At 33.2% G+C, this 20,151-nt stretch overlaps 1 protein-coding gene across 4 annotated transcripts in view; it reads left to right on the top strand.

Moving 5' to 3' along the window:
- Positions 1-20,151, top strand: part of LOC129749478 (trafficking kinesin-binding protein milt-like) — a 311,591-nt gene that overhangs the window by 207,368 nt on the left and 84,072 nt on the right. Inside the window, exon 1 of one of the 4 annotated variants that reach the window (XM_055744455.1) lies at positions 6,382-6,518. The exons of the other annotated variants lie outside the window; for them this stretch is intronic. Within the exon in view, the coding sequence (XP_055600430.1) occupies positions 6,440-6,518 (79 nt within the window). The 5' untranslated portion in view covers positions 6,382-6,439. Of the gene's footprint in view, positions 1-6,381; positions 6,519-20,151 lie in introns of those variants that run through there. 4 annotated transcript variants of the gene reach the window in all.

A 20,151-nucleotide genomic window follows, 5' to 3' on the forward strand; every position in this document is an offset into this window, starting at 1 on the left:
ATGAAATTTTAAAAAAAAATGCCGTTTGGTAGTGAGAATCGAGCTCACAACAATTTTCTACCTTCATCTTGCTAATCCGACAGTTTAACCAGTGTACTACCAGTGCACTAGTTGGTTTATGGAATTTCAATAAATTAAAAATAAATACATGTAAATAGGATATATTAAGAAAAAACCTTATTTATTAGTCAATAAGGTTCAATACAACTCTACTCAGGCCCTCCTACTCTCGGCTTCGATTTTGGATCCAAATTTTCCCTATTTTGCGATGGGGTAAATTTTCAAGGATGCTAAATTGTGTCCTTAGTTTTCCTAAAAGACACAGCACAGTGGTCCACAACGGGAATTTAGCAAGACAAAATTTATAACGCAGAAACCATGAGATGTAGACAAACGGTGTCTTCAGAAAAAATGCTCATCAAATAATGCGCTTTAAATATTCAGCACAAATATAAGGACGTGTCTTATTTTCCATGGGGGGGGGCAAAATTTTTTAATTAAAAAGATAGAGACATCAAATTCATATGATGATTAAGAAGCGCGCTATGATTTTATCAATGTTGAAATGTTAGAACGTGTCTAAAAAATTAGTTTTTAAGCTCTAACTCTTTTAAATGAATTTATACGTAAGCGATGTCTTCTAAGCTAAGGTTGCCAGATTGCTCAGTTTTTTCCGGGTTTGCCAGGATACACAAAATACAAAACAAATTGTGTGTAAATACAATCATAAAAGGTATTTAGGAAGCCTAAAATACGATTTGAAATCTGCTTATAAGTTTATAGAAAAAAATTGTTTTCACGTTTTTTTTTTCTTGATTTTTGTTGTTTGACCAAATTTGGCCTGATTTTTGGTCGACAATTTCGAATTCAAATGCCCAGATATTGCCAGGCTTTTAGATGAAATTTCCCTGATTTGTCATGACCGGATGTGTGCTAAAAATATTCTGTGAACCTCATTCCTCTAAGCACTTTTCTTACATCAAATTGTGCGCCTTTTTGTCTTAGACAGCAAAAGAGAGTCCTCTCATTTATCTTGAAAAAGTCGTATTTTTATCGTACAGTTAATAGCTAAACAAGCGATTTAGCCCCATTTATTATCATTTTGGTCAAATTTATTCCAATATTGTTAAATTAAATTTCAAAAAAGTTAATTTTCCCTTGAATTACATCAGTGTAAACTAAGGTTCCCAGAATTTTTTCAGCACGTACCCGGGCCGGAAAATCCGGGCTATTTTCATCAAAAAACCTGGCAAAATCCGGGCATTTGATTCCAAAATTTCGACCAACAATCCGGGCAATATCCGGGAAAATTTGGTCCAAATCCAAGAATTTTTCAACCCAAATCAAGGAAAATAACATGAATTTTTTTTTTTCATCGGAAGATTTTAAATCGTATTTTACGCTTTCAAAAAACTTCTCATGGTTATTTTTATAAAGCTTGTTCAAAAAATTTCGTTTTTGCAAATAAAGTGAATAAATCCGGGCAAAATCCGAGCATTTCTAATTGAAAGGCAAACGGGCCGGGCCGGACTTTTGTCAAATTTTGTGTTAAATATCCGTGCAAACCCGGATAAAACCGGCAATCTGGCAACCTTAGTGTAAACTAAAAATATTGTCTCAAATAAGATTTCAAATGCCAGTGGATATGACATAGAAGATAGAACTCAATCTGCTATGCCAATGGTTATGAAATCTAATGTCTGTCATAACTACAGAAAGTATAGTTTAGTTTAAACACACTCTACTAAACTATATGGAACAATAAAAAAAAACCTGTATTCGCCAGGTTTCAAAAATTCACTGAATTGCCCGCCCCGTATACGTACTGGGAAAAACCTAGAATGCTTATAAAAAGAATTTCTAATTTTATCATTTTCGGATCTAGCTCTTCATTAATTGCTAGAGGACCGGTCTTTAATCGTTGACTAGAAAAACAATTAGTTGAGGTGGCTATCTATTGGCCATTTTTCAAATATGTTGCTCCATCTACTTCAATTCATCATCTAATAATGGCCATATTTTTAAATTATTCTTAGCGTATTTGACAATTCGATACAATTTACAGTGATTGCATTTTTAATAGTTCTATCGATCTCATCGATATTTATAACTTAGGCCGGAACAAATATCAATCTCTTCTTTTGTCACCTCCCCTTTCGAATTTCACAAAAAAAAAACCAAAGGGGGAATAAATAAAGTTAAAAGTATTTTATGGAAATTTCGAAAAATTTATCAAATATCTGAAACTTACAAGAGCAAAAAACAAATTGTGTATGATGAGAGTTTTATCACCTTTTGTATGATTGATTTTATTAAATTTTTCGATAAAAAACTACTTGATTTATGGGTTTTGTGCAATGATATAGTGTGCAATTTTAATGCATGCAAGCTTTCATGCAGTTTATTCCACTTTATTAGGTTTTTGCATTATTTTTTTATTATCCCCACCTTTGCTATGAGTCACAAAAGAAGGATTAAAATTTTTTTCCGGACTTATTTTTGAATTAAATAAGCACATTTAAGATATTTTTGAAGCACTGCCAATGAAAAAAAACGTCTATAAACCGCGAAGAAATTCAATATCTTCCCTTTACATGGATCAAATCTATGAAAACTGGACCAGCGGTGTGTAAACTCGCATCGGAAAGAATCATTCGGCTGATTTTTTCCGAGTTTAACTTGTTGTGTGCAGATTGATTTTATCTTCGTTCCAATCATTACGTGATTGCACACAAAACGAAGAAAACAGTTCTGCATTGATGTTTTCATTGCCTCGCAGACTCGCAGGAATAAAATCACACCAATGAAACAACAGAACGAAGTTTACCGTACACGAATGCACACGAGCGATCGTTGCCGACGGACCGCATGTACAATGAACATTGCTTCGAACTTCGAACCCTTCTCTCGCTCGTTTCCCGTTCCCTTGTATCTATCACTTTTAGCCACGCCCCCATGCGTTGTCCGATTGATGAATTGATGTGTTCGGCTGCCGAACGAAAACGATTTGAATTTTGAATTCGCAAAACTGTACGTTCGCTTCGCTGATGTTGCCCCCGATTGCTGTTTACTCCTGTCGAGTTTACCCGAAGCTTACTTCCTGATGCTTTCCGAGTTGAACTATCGATAGCATCATTGCAGTTTGAGATTAACGAAATAAAATCGTTCTGCAAAGAAGGGCAAAGTGCGAGTATGTAGACTCGCGATTTTAACAACTCTGAACTGGACTAGAAAATTTTGAACTAAAACAGACCTATCTTGTGTGATTTTTCCCGATGAATCGAATGAAGACTGTTTGAACCACCATACGCTTCGAAAGATGAAGTTATGGCTGATTCTACCCTCAATTTCCCTATATCCGGACTTGAAATGTTTAAATTAAATTAGTGTTTGAACCCATCTTGTGTGATTTTTTCCGAGAAATCGAATGGATTATTTGAGCCACTGCACGCATCTAAAAATAGAGTTGTTGGTAAGTGTTTTTATCCTTAAGGCCGGAACAAATTTCAAATCCTTCTTTTGTCACTCGAAGTTGGAACATCGCAAGGGGGGAGGGGGGGATAATAAAAAATAATGCGAAAAACTAATGAATTGGAATAAATTGCACTAAAGCTTGTAAGCAACAAAATTTCATACAATATTATTGCACAAAACCTTTAAATCAAGATTTTTTTATCGGAAAATTCAATAAAATCAAGAATATAAAAGATGAAATAACTTCCATCTTAAAATATTTGTTTTTTGGTCTTGTAATGTTCCGGATATTTGAGTGTTTTTTCGAAATTTACATAAAATACTTCAAACTTTATTTATTTCCCCTTTCGGGTTTTTTGGAAATTTCGAAAGGGGGGGGGGGGGGGGGGGGTTGACAAAAGAAGAAATTGATATTTGTTCCAGCCTAATTTCCTTTCATTATTTAAATAATTCACATAAACGCATGGTCGGACTTAAACATTTTGAACCAAACGAGACTTATGTTATGTGTTTTTTCCGAGAAATCTTATGAAGGCTATAATTTCCCAACATTTTTATATAGTCCTGCAAAAGGCTTTTCGGACTGGAAGATTTTGGAACAAATGGAATCTATCTAGTGTGTTTTTTCCGAGAAATTGAATGAAGTCTTTTTGAGCCACCGCACACATTAGAAAATGCTGTTATGACTGCTTAAACCTCAATTCCCCTACATTTTTCTAATATTTGAGTAGAGTATGTTCAGACTCAAAAAATTTTGGACTAAATGAGACTTATCTTGTGTGATTTTTTTCCGAAGAATCAAGTGAAAGCTGTTTGGGCCACCGCACGCTTCGTAAAATGGAGTAATGGCTGATTTTACCCTCGATTCCCTCATATTTTTCAAATAATTATGAAAACAGTAAGTTCGGACTTGAAAAATTTTGAACCAAACAATACTCATCTTGTGTGATTTTTTCCGAGAAATTGAATGAAGGTTGTTTGAGACACCGCACCAATCGAAAAATGAAATTATGGCTGTTTTACCCTGGCTATTTATGGCTGTTGAGGGAAAACCACACTAGATGAGTCTCATTTGGTTCAAAATTTTCATGTCCGAACTTTTTTTTCTAAATTATTAGAAAAAGGGGAATTGATGGTAAAAACAGTTATAGCTTCTTTTCAAAAGCCTTCATTCGATTCCTCAGAAAAAATCACATAATATGATAGGTAACATTCTGTTCAAATTTTTCATGTCCGAACTTGTTTTTTCAAAACTATATCAAAAATGTAGGAAAATTGAAAATAAAATAGCCATAACTCGATTTTCCGATGCGTGCGGTGGCTCAAATAGCCTCTATTCGATTTCTTGAAAAAAAATGACAAAAATGACAAAAATGGCAAGAATGACAAGAATGACAAAAATGACAAAAATAACAAGAATGAGAAGAATGACAAAAATGACAAAACTGACAGAAATTACATTACAAAAAAGAAAAAAAATGATAAAAATCACAAAAAGGACACCTCAGTTACTGTTACCTTCAATATGGTCTCTAATTCATTAGAAAATTTAATAGTATACTTGTAAGTGACGAAAAGAGCTAAGATTCCAATTAAAGAGAACAAGTTACATATCTACTTGTAAAATACCTGCAGTGAAAGACTATCAAAGCTGTGATAGTAATTCAGGAAAAAACCCTGATTTTGTTTGAAAATACTAGAATTTAATCATGATTAATATTTGTAATTTTTGAAGATGCAAAATTTCTAATCTTATGTAGATGTGTCTTGATTATTTCATATTCAATTACAATGCCAATTTTAACTTTTTAAAGGTGGTACAGAAGAAAATTTTGCAAATAAGGATTTTGTTTAGCCTAGCACGAACATTTGTTTTGCATTCCTACATGATTGAAGATAATTTATTGTATCAACGACGTTCCCATCGAACCTTTTTACCCAATGATCGAGTTCCAATTGAAAGAGTATACCTATGTTTATTTTTCCTAACCGTCTCGAAAATGAACCGATGAATCAAAACAATCCAACTTCGAATGAACCCAACATGAACAGGTCTTAAGAAATCCATTCAATTCTCTCCGGAAAAACCTCTTCTCTCTCCACGAGAGTAAAAACATAAGATCGGTATTCATGTTCCAAACCAATATGCAATGCAACCGAGCGCCAGATTTTCATTCACAACTTCCGCTCCCAAGACGAAGTCGGCAAAAGCAGCATTAATGCTTAGTTAGGCAGCTGTCTCTCGGACGAGAAAAAAAACCTACCTTCATCACGTTTATCTCAGTTCTTGAAGGGGTGCCCACAAAATGTGCTTCATCGCGTGGGAAGCACTCCAACTATTTACTCCACCAATGACTCAGTTTTTGAAGTTTGGAGCTATGCTGCTCGGCTTAGTCTGTCGGTGGTTCCTGATCGATTCAGGTGCCGCGCGCGCTCGCGATCTCTTCTTCTGCGATCGTTCGATTGCCGTCGGTTGTTTGGTGTTTTCGTATTAGGGATTGTATTGTTTTGCGTTTTCCTTCGGATCGGTGCCGGTTGCTTGTTTTCAGTGTTGTTACAGTGTTTTCCTATTATCATTTTTTTTACTAAAGTCGTTACATTGTTTCTTTTAGGGATTAACATTTGTTTCTTCGGATGTTTTTGTCTTAAGTGCTTGCATCCCTACTTGTTGGGATGCCCACGGATGGTATGCAAACGCTCGATGACGATAATGGTTGAACCATTTTTCATGAGCTGATTGCGCTGATTTATGGACTGTGTTCGGCTTTTCTGATCGATTGATCGAGTCCAAGTGCTCACAAGTGACTGTGTGTTGTTCTATTTGTTTTGAAGATGAATATGACGATCACAATGTGAAACGATCGATTAAAAGTGTTGTTGGTACCTTTTTGGGTGCTGTGGTACATGGAGTGTGTTAAATGTGCAGTTTAACCTGGATCTGTGCTGCTAAACACAATTGTTCAAAATGGATTCTCTGGATAGTTTCGATCTGGTTGATACCAAGCTGTATCAAACCATCAGCAATATGGAATATTTCATAACCAGTTGAGTATCGTTTCAGACATTTAAATTAGTTCTAATACTAGTTTCTAAATTTCACCAACACAATTCACGGGTTTTTTCACACCTTTATTAATACAAAATATTACAAGATTTTACTAACATACTCACCCTCTCGATATACTTCGATAACAAAGCTCAAATTTTTTTGGATACGAATATTTACTGTTGAATTTGAAACGTTATCTACGAAACATGGTACTCCTAACCTGTGTTGCGTTAAGCATCAAACTTTTTTAGGATTTTAAAAATTCATCAAATGTAGTATACCTATACCTATAGGGAAATGAAAAATCAATTTTCTTTGAAATTTGAAACTTTGTCGAAGACCGACATTAGAGTGCCCTAAATTTGTAAGGGGAATTTAAAATCTGTGGAATATTCTGCGCTGCAGGCTTAAATTGATCCTAGTCCTAGGACAAGGTCTCATCCCAAATTTTGGCCAGATCGCCACGGGAAGAAGTCGCTCAACGAACCTGAAGTTTGTATGGGATTTTGAGACATTTTGTTCGTAAGGAACATGAAGTTTTACAGTAAAATGAGCTATATATGAAAATGTTACGACTTTTTTATTAATCCCCCCATAAGTGAGATAAAAAAAATTTAACTTCTAAACCGTAGGTCCAATTGCTGTCTCTGACAAACTTATTTTGCAAATTTGTGGAACTTTACCTTGAACGTTGAGTTTCTGAAACTTTCATCTTTTAAGTTACAGTATTAAATATGAAAATAACCTTTCATGATCATTTTTTGATCAGATTTTTTTTGGGCTTGTACAAATTGGTTTAATGAAATACAACCTTTTTTACATTCTTTAGTAATGACAGTAACATTTACGATCATTATTTTTTTTTTAAATTAGAATATCTATAGTCAAAATATTATTCCTTAAACAGAATAAAAAAATCCAGAATCATTTATTTTTTCTTTCATGTAAGTTTGATAGTTCTTCAAATATCAATGATTGATTTCACTCAAAACACAAAAAAAAAAAATTTTCACTTAAATACACTTATTCTTATTATTTCAAATGATCTTTTATTAAATTAATCTATTGAAATTTCAAAAATAACTCGAAATAGCGACTTTAAATCATCAAATATGTGTTTTTTTTTTCATAAATTCTCTTAAGGTTTTGAAAATGGATATTTTTCCTTATGAAAACTTCACATTTAAGATCTTGTTTTTTTTTTAATTCAATACATTACTGTGAAGTTTCCGAAGCTTTTGATTCTGGTTTTCTTCGAAATTTTAATTCGTATTAGTTATATGGTATTGATTTAAATTTTTAAAACTAGACTTTCTTTTTTTTAAATTCCTCTTCAAGTTAACTTATAGTTCAAAACATTAACATTATTTTCAATCATTTATGTATAACCTAACGGAAAAATAACACTAGTTTACAGCATTTTTGAACTCAGTAAACTGAAGGTCATTTCCAATGTGAAATCAGGCGCTGAATCCGAAAATGAAATTCAAAAAAATCTCAGTAGAACCGTTTTTGAGTTATGCTCCAAATATGAAATTTCGAAAAAATTAAAAAAGTTCTTGTACTTAGATTAAAATATCTCGGACGGCATAACAGTAATTTGAAATCCCTCTTTTGCATATTGAAGGTGAATAAGTTTTCTATCGATCATCTGAACACTGTTTTTGCGTTTGACCAACAGTATTGTTGATATTAGTGATTTTATGAGAAAAAAAATATAAAAAACGCATTTTTTTAGAGAAATTTTTGTTTCAACGAAAGTTTTAGACTCGATGATAGCATTCAAAAAATCTGATTTTCTTTTGCGCTTAAATGTCAATTTAAAACAAAGATTTCAAGTGGTTATTTATCAAAATCGGTTGAAAATTGAAGAAGTTATGGCTACTTTACCATAATAGTATTTTTTGTAGTTTTTCATAATTTAACGAACCGCAGTACACTTATCATAGTATAGGAAGAATTGAACATGATAAATCTCACTCGCTCCAAGTCAAAATTATTTATTTGCTTACCAGAAGGTCACATGCCAAGTTTCAGGAAGATCTGACCATAGGGAGGGGTTGCTCAAGTCTCAAACGTGAATAAAATTTTGAGGTATTTTGCCCGGAAGGAACGAAAAATACTGGTTTTTCATCAATAACTTTTTTCATCACTGGCTGATTGTTTTTTATGGTTGATTTTATTAAAGCCTAAGTTGAGACAAATGTTTCACCCGAAGACTGTAACTCGATTGGATATGAAACAGAAAAGTTATTGCGGTTCAAAGATTGTATTTTTGGTCGAAAATTGTCGTATAAAACGCAATGCGTAAAAAGTACTCATTGCGTGTTGGACAAAATTTGCGGCCTTTGAACCGCAATAACTTTTCTGTTTCAAATCCAATCGAGTTACAGTCTTCGGGTGAAACATTTGTCTCAACTTAGGCTTTAATAAAATCAACCATAAAAAACAATCAGCTAGTGATGAAAAAAGTTATTGATGAAAACCCAGTATTTTTCGTTCCTTCCGGGCAAAATACCTCAAAATTTTATTCACGTTTGAGACTGAAGCAACCCCTCCCTATGGTCAGATCTTCCTGAAACTTGGCATGTGATCTTCTGGTAAGCTTATAGATAATTTTGACTTGGAGCGAGTGAGATTTATCATGTTTCATTCTTCCTATACTATGATAAGTGTACTGCGGTTCGCTAAATTATTAAAAACTCCAAAAATTTCAGTTATGATAAAGTAGCCATAACTTCTTCAATGTTCAACCGATTTTGATAAATAACCACTTGAAATCTTTGTTTTAAATTGACATTCAAGCGCAAAAGAAAATCAGATTTTTTAAATGCTATCATCGAGTCTAAAACTTTCGTTGAAACAAAATTTTCTCTATAAAAATGCGTTTTTTATATTTTTTTTCTCATAAAGTCACTAATATCAGCAATACTGTTGGTCAAACGCAAAAACAGTGTTCAGATGATCGACAGAAAACTTATTCACCTTCAATATGCAAAAGAGGGATTTCAAATTACTGTTATGCCTTCCGAGATATTTTAATCTAAGTACAAGAACTTTTTTATTTTTTTCGAAATTTCATATTTGGAGCATAACTTAAAAGCGGTTCTACTGAGATTTTTTTGAATTTCATTTTCGGATTCAGCGCCCGATTTTACATTAAAAATGTTGGTCAGTTAATCAAGTTCACGATTTTTTTTATAATTTTGTAAACTAGTGTAATTGATTTGAAACTTGGATTCGGATTTGTATAAAATTGTATCAGTAAAATTTATAATTTTTTCGAGTTTGTGGAATGGTAGGAACATGGTTTTAGAAATCAATTTTCTGTTTACTGTTCATTTTTGGTATTGTTCTTATCTCTAGCTGAATTTGAATTTCGAAACAAATCTTCCGCCCCAGATCAATTTTTTTTTCTCAAAAACACAGATATTTTTCGGCAACCTTATCATTCATTCGGCACTATATGATTCAAAAAAACCTATTTTTTTAATTCTTTTTTTAGCAAAAACTTCTCATCTAAAATTTGATAAATTACAATTTATCAAACTTTTTGTTAAAATTTCAGAAAATCTGATTTTTTTTTCTCAAAAACACAGATTTTTTTTTCGGCTAGCTCAACTAAATCATTTCAGAAAACCTATAAATCAAGTAATTTTTAATCGAAAAATTCATCTCCAGAATTGATTTTTTGCTCTTGAAATTTTCATATAAGGCTATGATCATTTAGTATCCGGGCACTTTATTTCGGTAATATCTACGTTAATTGAGCTCGGATTTGCAAAACTTTAGTAGTGTTGTGTTGGTTATGAAAAGGACTATTTTGCCTATTTTTGATAGATTTTTAATTTAACGTGTGCTTGAGATATTGACGATGCAAAAAGACATGGTAAAAATAATTTTGCACACATTTGCATTTGCATTGTTGACTTGAAAACTCATGAACTGTTGAATTTTTCGGATTTTTTTTTTTCGGACCAAATGGTTAAGAAGTATAAGGAGCCACTCTAGGATGCTCACGAAGTTCAAACTAAGCGTCGTAATGGAACCCTAGATCTTAAATATGGTAAAAAAGTCTATGGTTATTGGGGATAACTGAATGCAGACTCCTTAAATAATGCAAAAAATCTATTTCCGTGTGGACAAAAAATGTTGCCTGTCTAGTAGACACTATGTAAATAACTAATAATGATAAGTTCCAAAGATCGCAATCTGTGCATCCGGTTTTTAAGCAATATGACAGATGTGTTCTGATGGACATAAAAATTTATGTTAAAACCGGATTTCAGAAATCAAATTCTTCGAGATGCCTACTCGTGAAAAGGTTCCAACACGATTCCAATTGCTTTTTCCAGGTGAGTTTGTGTAAAATATCATGATTTTGCAAAGGTCTTGCTTCTGTTGCAAAAAAAAATAAATCAATACATGACTGAAAAAAGTGTGCAAAGATAAAAAAGAGAATTTATGAAAAAAATAGAGTATTTCTTGAAATCGTGGATAAATATATTTTTTTATATTTTTACATTAAATGTCATATTAACACCTTCATTTCATTCATAGAAAGTTTTTCGATCAAATGAATAGTTTTTAAAATACACACGTTTGTAACTGCCCGGATACTAAATGATCATAGCCTTAATACTTCAAACTTTATTTATTTCCCCCTTCGGGGTTTTTTTTGGAAATTTCGAGGGGGGGAAAGAAGAAATAGATATTTGTTCCGGCCTTAATGTCATATAATTTTTACATGGATGGAGACTTCTGCTTGTTCAAAATTATAACAGTGAACTGAGACTTCTACTTTTGAATATAATAAAAGTGGAATGAGATTTCCTGCTTATGAGAAAATTTCTTAAAAGGTTCAAGATTTCCGATCTGAAGATTATTCAAGTGGATTTACTTCTGCTTATTGACATAAAGAATGCGAATTAGGATTTCTGCATGGGGGGATTTTTAATAGCGGGTTCAGATTTTCGTTTCTAGAAAATAATGCTAATACAATACTGAACTAGCCAAAAATTTTTAAAGCAAGTAGATTATAATCGGGAAAAGTGATTGGGACTTCAACAGACGAGAATCACGAAAGCGCATTTCAATTTCTTATTGTGAGAAATAATGATGATAGTACATTGAGATCGTTACTTTTTGAAAATTATTCAAATGATTGGAGACTCCTGCTTGTGAGAACGCGATAAAAGATTGAGACTTCCAGCACATGAAGGCTACCCAGGAGGATTCATATTTCTACTTTATTGAGATAATGAAAGCAAAATGAGACCTTTGCTTTAGGAAAATTAGTAAAACGGATTATTTTTTCTGCTGATTGAAAATGAAGTAAATTGATTGAAATTTCTGTTTATTAAAATTTTTTTTACAGAGACTATGAATTAGTGAAAATAAAAAAAGCGAAATGTAACTTATGCCTATAAGAAAATTGTTGCAGTAGATTGAAACTTCCGCTAGTTTAAAATGATAAAGAAAATTGAGCCTGATGCTGGTTACTATGGGAGTGAACTGAGATTTCGGCTTGTTGAACATGATCAAAACTAGTTGAAACTTTTGGTTGTCGGAAAATGGACTGATTGAAGAACTGATTGAGACTTCCACTAATATTGGAAATCATTATAAAGGGGAGAAATCGCCGTGAACTTGTTTGTTTTTTTTTGTAAATTTTGAGCGGCTTTCTCGGTCAGTATTGTAGATTTGAAATGGCTAAATGTTACTAAAGTGTTGAAAAGAGTGAGGAGCATTTTTTTAATAGAAGCTTGACCACATATTGAAATTTTTGTCCCTCACCAATCACGAATCTGAATCTTGAACATGAATTCTGATTTCTGGATCTATATTCAGAATCTAGAGTTTGTTTGAAGTTTCATTCGGCTCGGTTGATTGCTGGATGGGCTTTTTAGCGAGCTAACGCGACATTAATTTCTTTTAGGAGGCTTGAGATGGATCATGTAAATTTTTTATTGTCATCTGTTTTAGTAGTTCAATGGTTATTTCGACTAGTTGTTTCATATTTTGACGTTCGCCATGTCATTTTATTGCGATCTGTGTGTCGTTTAAATGATGTGCGATCACGTCTTTGAATGGTTTTCTAACAATCGCCTTGCAATAAAAAAAGTACCATCAACTTTTTTTGGGAAATATGCAGACTTTATCAGATATTTCATATGGTCTACCCGTCTATCATTCCAAATCTATAATACTTAACGATGAATCCGCTCGAAATTTCCAAAAACTTGGAAATGATGGACGCAAATTCGAAAGTCAGTTTGTTAGAGAAAAAATGAAAATTCCTCTAAAATTCTTCTGATGTAATTTTATGCAACAGATAGAAATATCTGCTTTAGAAACAAATTCTTGTGCAGATATTGTGGCTTTTCTGGTTGAGTGTTTCTGATGTTTCAATTTGTTATTAGAAAATTTTGAAATAATGAAAAGTAGTGTGATGAAAAGTTTATTAGGGCGAAGAATACGCGGCACATTTTAGAAAGTCTATTCTCAATGTGTCATTCTTCAAAAGTTTTATTTTATTTTTATTTTACTTTTATTTTTTCCTAATAGCAGGGTGGCCACAGAACCGGGAAAACCGGGAAAACCGGGAAAAAACCGGGAATTGGAAATCGAACCGGGAAAACCGGGAAAAAACCGGGAATTCACACCCAAAACCGGGAAAATTAACAAAAGGAAACCGAAATTCAGTTTTGGTTCTAAGACCAGGGATTCAACCCAAAATTCAAAATTCAATTTCCAAGTCAGAATTCAACAGTATAAAAATGTCAAAGAAGAATATCATGAGTGTAGAAATTTTTAACTACTCTCTGATATCTCTTCAACTACCTCTGAACTGAAAAATCTCATTAATTTTACTGGAACTGCCTCAAAGAATGAGATGAGAAATTCAAAAAGTCTCTTAAAATTTATTCAAGTATCGCACATCATTACATTTATTTTGACAAAAAACTATCAATCATATAAAAGCAAGCAAATTAAAGTTAAATTTCGAATGGAAAAGTAAAAAGATGCAAATATTATGATAGTGTTTAACTTAAAAGTTAAACACAAGACAATCATCTTTATGCCTCACCGACTGTGTTTTTGTAGTTTAATATTATGATAAATTTGTCATTGCTGAAAATTTGCTTAGTTAAAAAAGAGATCATCTCCTATCAAACGCACTGTTTGGAAAATTAACTTTTTTCAATCACTGATAATCACTTATCCAGAAAACTTCAAATTACACTATTTAAAGCTTGAATATGTTAAGATTCCTTTGAAAATTTGAGAAAATTTCTAATGAATTGATTTCTAACCTGACCCATGATGAAAATTGAAGTAATTAGAAAAATCCAGTGTAAATTTTTCCTTTTTTCATAAGAATGTGTAAATGTGTAAAAATCAGCGGAAAGAAACAGAGCTTCCGTCCCACATGTTTCTGGACAACAACACAGCCGCTTCCGACCCCGAAATTTGTGAGCTCTTCGCCGGGAAATTCTCAAGCGTTTTTACCACCGAGGGCATTTCTTCAGAGCAACTAGCCAGGGCTGTCCGGAATATTTTACCTCCGGGTTCATCTTTGAATGGATTCCTAATTGAAGAGGCAGCCATCTTGAAAGCAACAGCAAAGTTGAAAAACTCTACCTCAACGGGCCCTGACGGTATACCAGCAATTTTTTTGAAGCGTTTTATGCCACTTTTGCTGACTCCCATCAAATATATTTTTCAATCATCGCTGGATAACGCAATTTTTCCCTCACTGTGGAAGGAAGCTCATATGTTTCCTGTCCATAAAAAAGGGGACAAGAGAGATGTTAGCAACTACCGTGGGATATCAGCTCTATGCGCTATATCCAAACTCTTTGAACTGGTCGTTATGGATCCTGTTTTCTCGTTTTGCAAACCTTACATTTCCAACGACCAGCATGGATTCATGCCTAAACGATCCACAACTACCAACTTACTGAGCTTCACATCTTTCGTTCAAGACTGCTTTGCCAGGAAGACTCAAACTGACGCCATTTACACTGATCTCTCAGCTGCGTTCGACAAGGTGAACCATGATATTGCTATCGAAAAGCTCAGACGCTTAGGATTCTGTGGATCTCTACTGGATTGGTTCCGGAGTTATCTAACGGGACGGAAATTATCCGTTCGAACTGGTGAATCCTTTTCCAGGCAATTCCCTGCCCCCTCAGGAGTACCCCAAGGAAGCCATTTAGGACCGATAATTTTCGTAATCTACTTCAATGACGCACTCTCGCTCCTTGAAGGCACAAAACTTGCTTATGCTGATGACCTGAAACTTTTTCACGCCATAAACAACCAAGACGGTATCGACTTTTTACAGCAGCAATTTTCCGTATTTGCTCACTGGTGCGACATTAACTGCCTGCCGTTGAACCGCAGCAAATGCTCGGTTATATCATTTTCCCGTAAGCGGCACACTCTTCGTGCGAAGTACATCCTTGGAAGCGAAACCATCACCCGAGTAGAACACATCAACGATCTAGGAGTCATCCTCGATCAACGGCTGGAGTTCAAGACTCACACGAACTATGTTGTTGACAAAGCTTCTAGAAACCTTGGATTACTGTTTCGCATGGCCAAAGACTTCAAAGACGTGTACTGCCTTAAAAGTCTTTATTGCTGCATAGTTCGTTCCATTCTCGAGTACGCATCTGCTGTTTGGTGCCCCGTCTATCAGAACGGAGCTGAACGAATCGAGGCTATCCAGCGGCGCTTCCTGCGGTTTGCCCTACGTCACTTGAATTGGTACGATCCGTTTCGTCTGCCAAGCTACGAAAATCGTTGCCGCCTTATAGACTTGGACACGCTTCAAGTTCGTAGGAACGCTACTCGAGCTCTGGTTGTGGCTGACCTGCTGACATCGAGAATAGACTCACCCACGCTACTGGAGGCTGTCCCTCTCAGTGTACGACCCCGAGGATTAAGAAACCAGCATTTGCAGCTCTACGTCCCCATTCGTCTGAACAACTATGGGGCCAACAGCGCTTTTGTCGGAATCTTAAAAACTTTTAATCGTTTTTCTGCGCATTTCGACTTTGACGTTTCGAGAAATGTGTTCCGAAGGAAAATATTAGACGTGTCCAGAACTGTGTCGAGTGGATTTTAATTTTGATAAGTTATTTAGGATTAAGTTATCATTTGGATCAACATATGATCCGTTGATTTTTTATACAAATAAACAAATGTCGATAGAAGACAATATGTAAATTTTTCAAAAATCTTAAAATGATTCAACGTTGCATGGTACTTTCCTCAAAATAAACATGTTTGTGTTTTGAGTAACGCATTTAAGAAAAAAAAACCTTGAATTTGAATGTTATAAAAAAAACCCATGTCAAAATAACAAAATCATTGCAATAATATTGATTATTTTTAGTTTATTTTTTTGCGATAGGACAAGTTAACCAAATTTACCTTCTTCCGTTTGCCCAGGTGGTTGAGAGCTTTGACTAATTTGAGGGTGACATATCCAAATATGCAGTTTTTTTTCTGCTAGCTCTAGTTTTCGAGATTCAAGAGTTAACTTAAGAATTTTGTTAGTCACATTTTTGAACTTTTGTAGGTTTCGAATCAATGATCAATTTTTATGAAGACCACGAATAGTTGAAACCTTTGAGAAAACTGAGGTTGCATTTAAGTTATTTCTCACAGTCTGGTGAAATATGAGAAATTAAGGATATTTTAGAATAGTTTGAATTTATTGATCAACATGAATCAATTTTTTTTTTAAGCATAAGTCGAAACAAATTTGAAGTCTTCAACAAAGTTGTAATTGCTTTTTTAAACTTGAGGATTTTTTTTTCAAGCCTTTTCTTTGAATCTAGAATAGCTAGGTTATATCTTAATCCTCTATCAAATGGAGCAATGGCACAATCAATTCGCGAAACAAAGACTTTACAGATTTGAAAACATGTAATAATAATCTGCATTCTCTTTAATTTTTAAAACCTTATTTGTCCACTTTTCAAATTGTTTTTTGCATAAATCCTTAAAGTTAGTTTTAGTTTAGCATGTGTTTAAAAAAATTTATAAGATTTGTTTTCCAGATACAGGGTTGTTTCCAAGCAAACATTACAAAATACGTTATAACTCTATTATTAACCGGAACTAATTTTAATAATTTTACTCCGAGAAATTGACTCAACATGAAGATATATCTTGAAAATTTAATTGTTACTTTTTTCACTTAAATCAAATCCACATTTTTCTGCATAACAAAGCTAATACTGTACTGAATGAAAAATGAAAACGTTGAGAATTTTTTTTGATGGAAATATTTTTGTTCCCAAAGAATAGATCTGTTTTTCAGTCATTTTAATTGTTAAAATAATGTACGGAATCAGTTTTTTTTTAAATTATAAATATAGTTTGTAATGTTTAACAATACTGAATCATGCTAAAAATATTTGAAAAAAAGTCGAAACCAAATACGGAGTCGTAGGCAGTAGAGGATTTAGAAATGTTTTTTTTTTAACTTTTTTATGGCTACTACAAAAAATTACATTGTTCCTTTTTTAAATTTATTTCAACATTTGCAATTTCAATGTTTCAAAATGTTATCTTGAACTCATAATACTTGAGTTCTGAAGTTCAGATTTTTAAACAGTATAGGTAGTTTAAGTCGAGTATCAATCAATTTAAACTGCAAAATTTAATTTTATTACGCTTCAAAAATCGAAAATTAATGTTTCCTATTTTTATTGATATACGATACTCTTGCTTTTATTACCATAAATTTAGATAACATAATTTTGAATTCCTTTTTCAATTTTTTTCTTTATTCATTTCTAAACTGAAAATCCTTGGTTAAAAAAATCAATGGGTAAAGCTGAATTGAATAAATGTTTTAAATTTGGTCTACATCTCAAACTTTGAGATGCTGTTGAATAATCCTCAAGACTCTGTAACTTGTTGTCCATATTTTTTTTTTTAAACTTTTTAAGTATTCATGATGCAAAAACCTTGTTTGGTGAATGATTTCCAACTAGCTATTCATTGCAACAAGTTCTAAAAAGTTTTTTTTCAGCACGGGTCGTAAATTTATCCAACGGAGCTTGCCAAATTGGATGGATAATTATGTCGAGTGCTGAAAAAATCGAGTTTTGCAACGAGTGGCATACACAATTTTATGCAAATTTGGAAAATTCTTTGAAAATCCATAGATTGACCTACAAGAAGTGCATCTTGCAAATAACCACTGAATATGCCAAACTATGCCAAATGACTGAAAATTTGTGATAACGTAGATCGTGGACTGTACTTTTGCAGGCAAAAAACAGTTCGTATTAAAAATTATCGGTTTTCGATAATATTTTCAGTGCCTAAAAGTTAACTTTTCAGCACTGAATTGCATTAAATGCAATTATAATAACGATCAAAAATTGAATAAGTTTTTTTTTCAAATATTGACTTTTTCAACAAAAAATCTGTAGTGAATTCTTAAGAATATATTTTTAAAACTTAGCTTGAACCGAAGACTTCGGAAAATGGTAGAAGTGAAGTTATCATGAATAATGATCATTCTTTTTTTTCTTATATCTGTTCATATTTAACCAGGTTAAATTTTAAGTGTTGGCAATATTTCTAGAGGAATCTAAACACTGCGTCCAGATACGATTTGTGGTCTTTTAAAATTTACCCTTAATTAGTCATGGGGAAATTTTGTATTCACAAAGGAACAAGGAATCTTGTCCTTTAGAAACAGATGAAGTTATGTATAACGGTTTATTTTTAAGATCTTGACGATCATTGGTATTTTAAACATTAAAGATAGGTTTAGATAATCAAAAATGCCAAAAAAAAAGTGTTCATAACTGCCCCGTGTTTTGAAAAACATGGGCAATTATACACAATCCTCTGTGAATCAGTTTGATAAATGTTTAGCAAATATTTATGTTACACTTGAAGATGCATTTATTACTGAATGAAAAACGTCTGAAAACAACATTTTTACTAAATTTAATGTGATAAGGGAGTTACATGATTGAACGCCCTCGGGACAATTTTAAATTCTAGAGACGTGGATTTTGTGAGCTGTAGTAACACAATTGATATCTGTAACACATAAAAAAAATTGCAATCATTGTTTAAAACCCCATATCGATTTTGTGTAGGATGTTTTTTATATCATTTAGTGTTCTAATATTTGAGTGTTATGAAACAACCAAATCAATGAAATAAGTTGAAAATTTTGCTATATGCAGACGAAATGGACAACGACGAACTGGAAAACCTCGAATTTTTGTCCGGGAAAACCGGGAAAAAACCGGGAATTTCAAAATGAAAAAGTTGTGGCCACCCTGTAATAGTTATCAGGCTCGGGTTTGAAAAAGGGAAAACTCTTGAATGGGCTGCTGATGTTGATTTTCAATTGTCTTCTAATAAAAAGGGCTGTTTTAAGATGGTGTTTTCGACCTTTTCAAAACTATTCGGTTATTATTTTCCTGAAAATCAGTTGAAAAATTTAATTGAGAAATAAATCTTTCAACAGTGAACGATGCTCGTTTAACTATTCTCACCCAGTTTAACAGTCGGACATGGAAGTAAAACAGCACTTGGAAATCAACCCTAAAAGTAATTTAATAGGACCAATTATCACATACATACCTTCTGTGAATTACACTCGTGAACTGATTTCTCAATTCAACGGAGAAATAAAAAAAAATTTAGACCGAGCCACCATGGTTTGTACTTTATCTCCAAACGCATTCAAACTTACCCGTTAATTTTGGGTAGTTGGACAAAAACGGGGTGGGCCCTCCTCACTGACTGGGTGCGTATAATTATCTAATTAAAAGTTATTTCTCCGGCACCAAGTTTCGATACCGATACCTGACGCTCGAAGCGCACGCGTAGGTTCGTTCATTCATCCAATTTTGGCCTAAAGTTTGCGAGTTTTAATTTCTCGATCATCCCATATTGAAGTTCTGTTTTTTTTTCTTTTCTTTTTCTTATAACTTGGGGCCGCTCACGTATACAATGTATGTATGCGCCTCAGAAGATTTACGATGGTTGGTTTGCTAATGCGCGCCTTAGATGATTTAATTTGAATGCACTTTTGTTTCGTTTTTTGTTTCCTCAGTTTATGTTTTTGATTACTCAATGAGTGTTTTGGTTTTGGGTTTTTTTCTGTTCAGCTAAAGTTGTGTTGTCGAACTGAGATCGGCCGATGAATAAAATGAAATTGGATTCTGTATCTTAATCTGAAATTTAAATTCTGAAACTGAATTTTTAGATTTTAATTTTAAATCTGAAGTTTGTTTGAAGTTGTTAGAAATTTCATTCGACTCGGTTGATTGCTGGATGGGCTTCATAGTTATCTAACACGGTATCAATTTCTTTTAAGAGGCTTGAGGTGGATCATGTACATTTTATGTTATCATTGTTTTACAACAGGATGGCCACAGAAATCGTACCAGGAAAACCAAGAAAAAGGAAGTCATAATTTATTTTTGATTCCAAGATCAGGGATTCAAACCAAAATTTGAAATTCAGATTAGTAATTTAATTTTCTGAGTCAGAATTCAACAAATAAAAAAATTGGAAAAAGATCATGAGTTTAGATATTCAAAACTACTCTGATTTTGTTTTAATTACCT

This window comes from Uranotaenia lowii, chromosome 2, assembly GCF_029784155.1.
Source record: "Uranotaenia lowii strain MFRU-FL chromosome 2, ASM2978415v1, whole genome shotgun sequence".
In the NCBI taxonomy this organism is placed as follows: Eukaryota; Metazoa; Arthropoda; class Insecta; order Diptera; family Culicidae; genus Uranotaenia; species Uranotaenia lowii.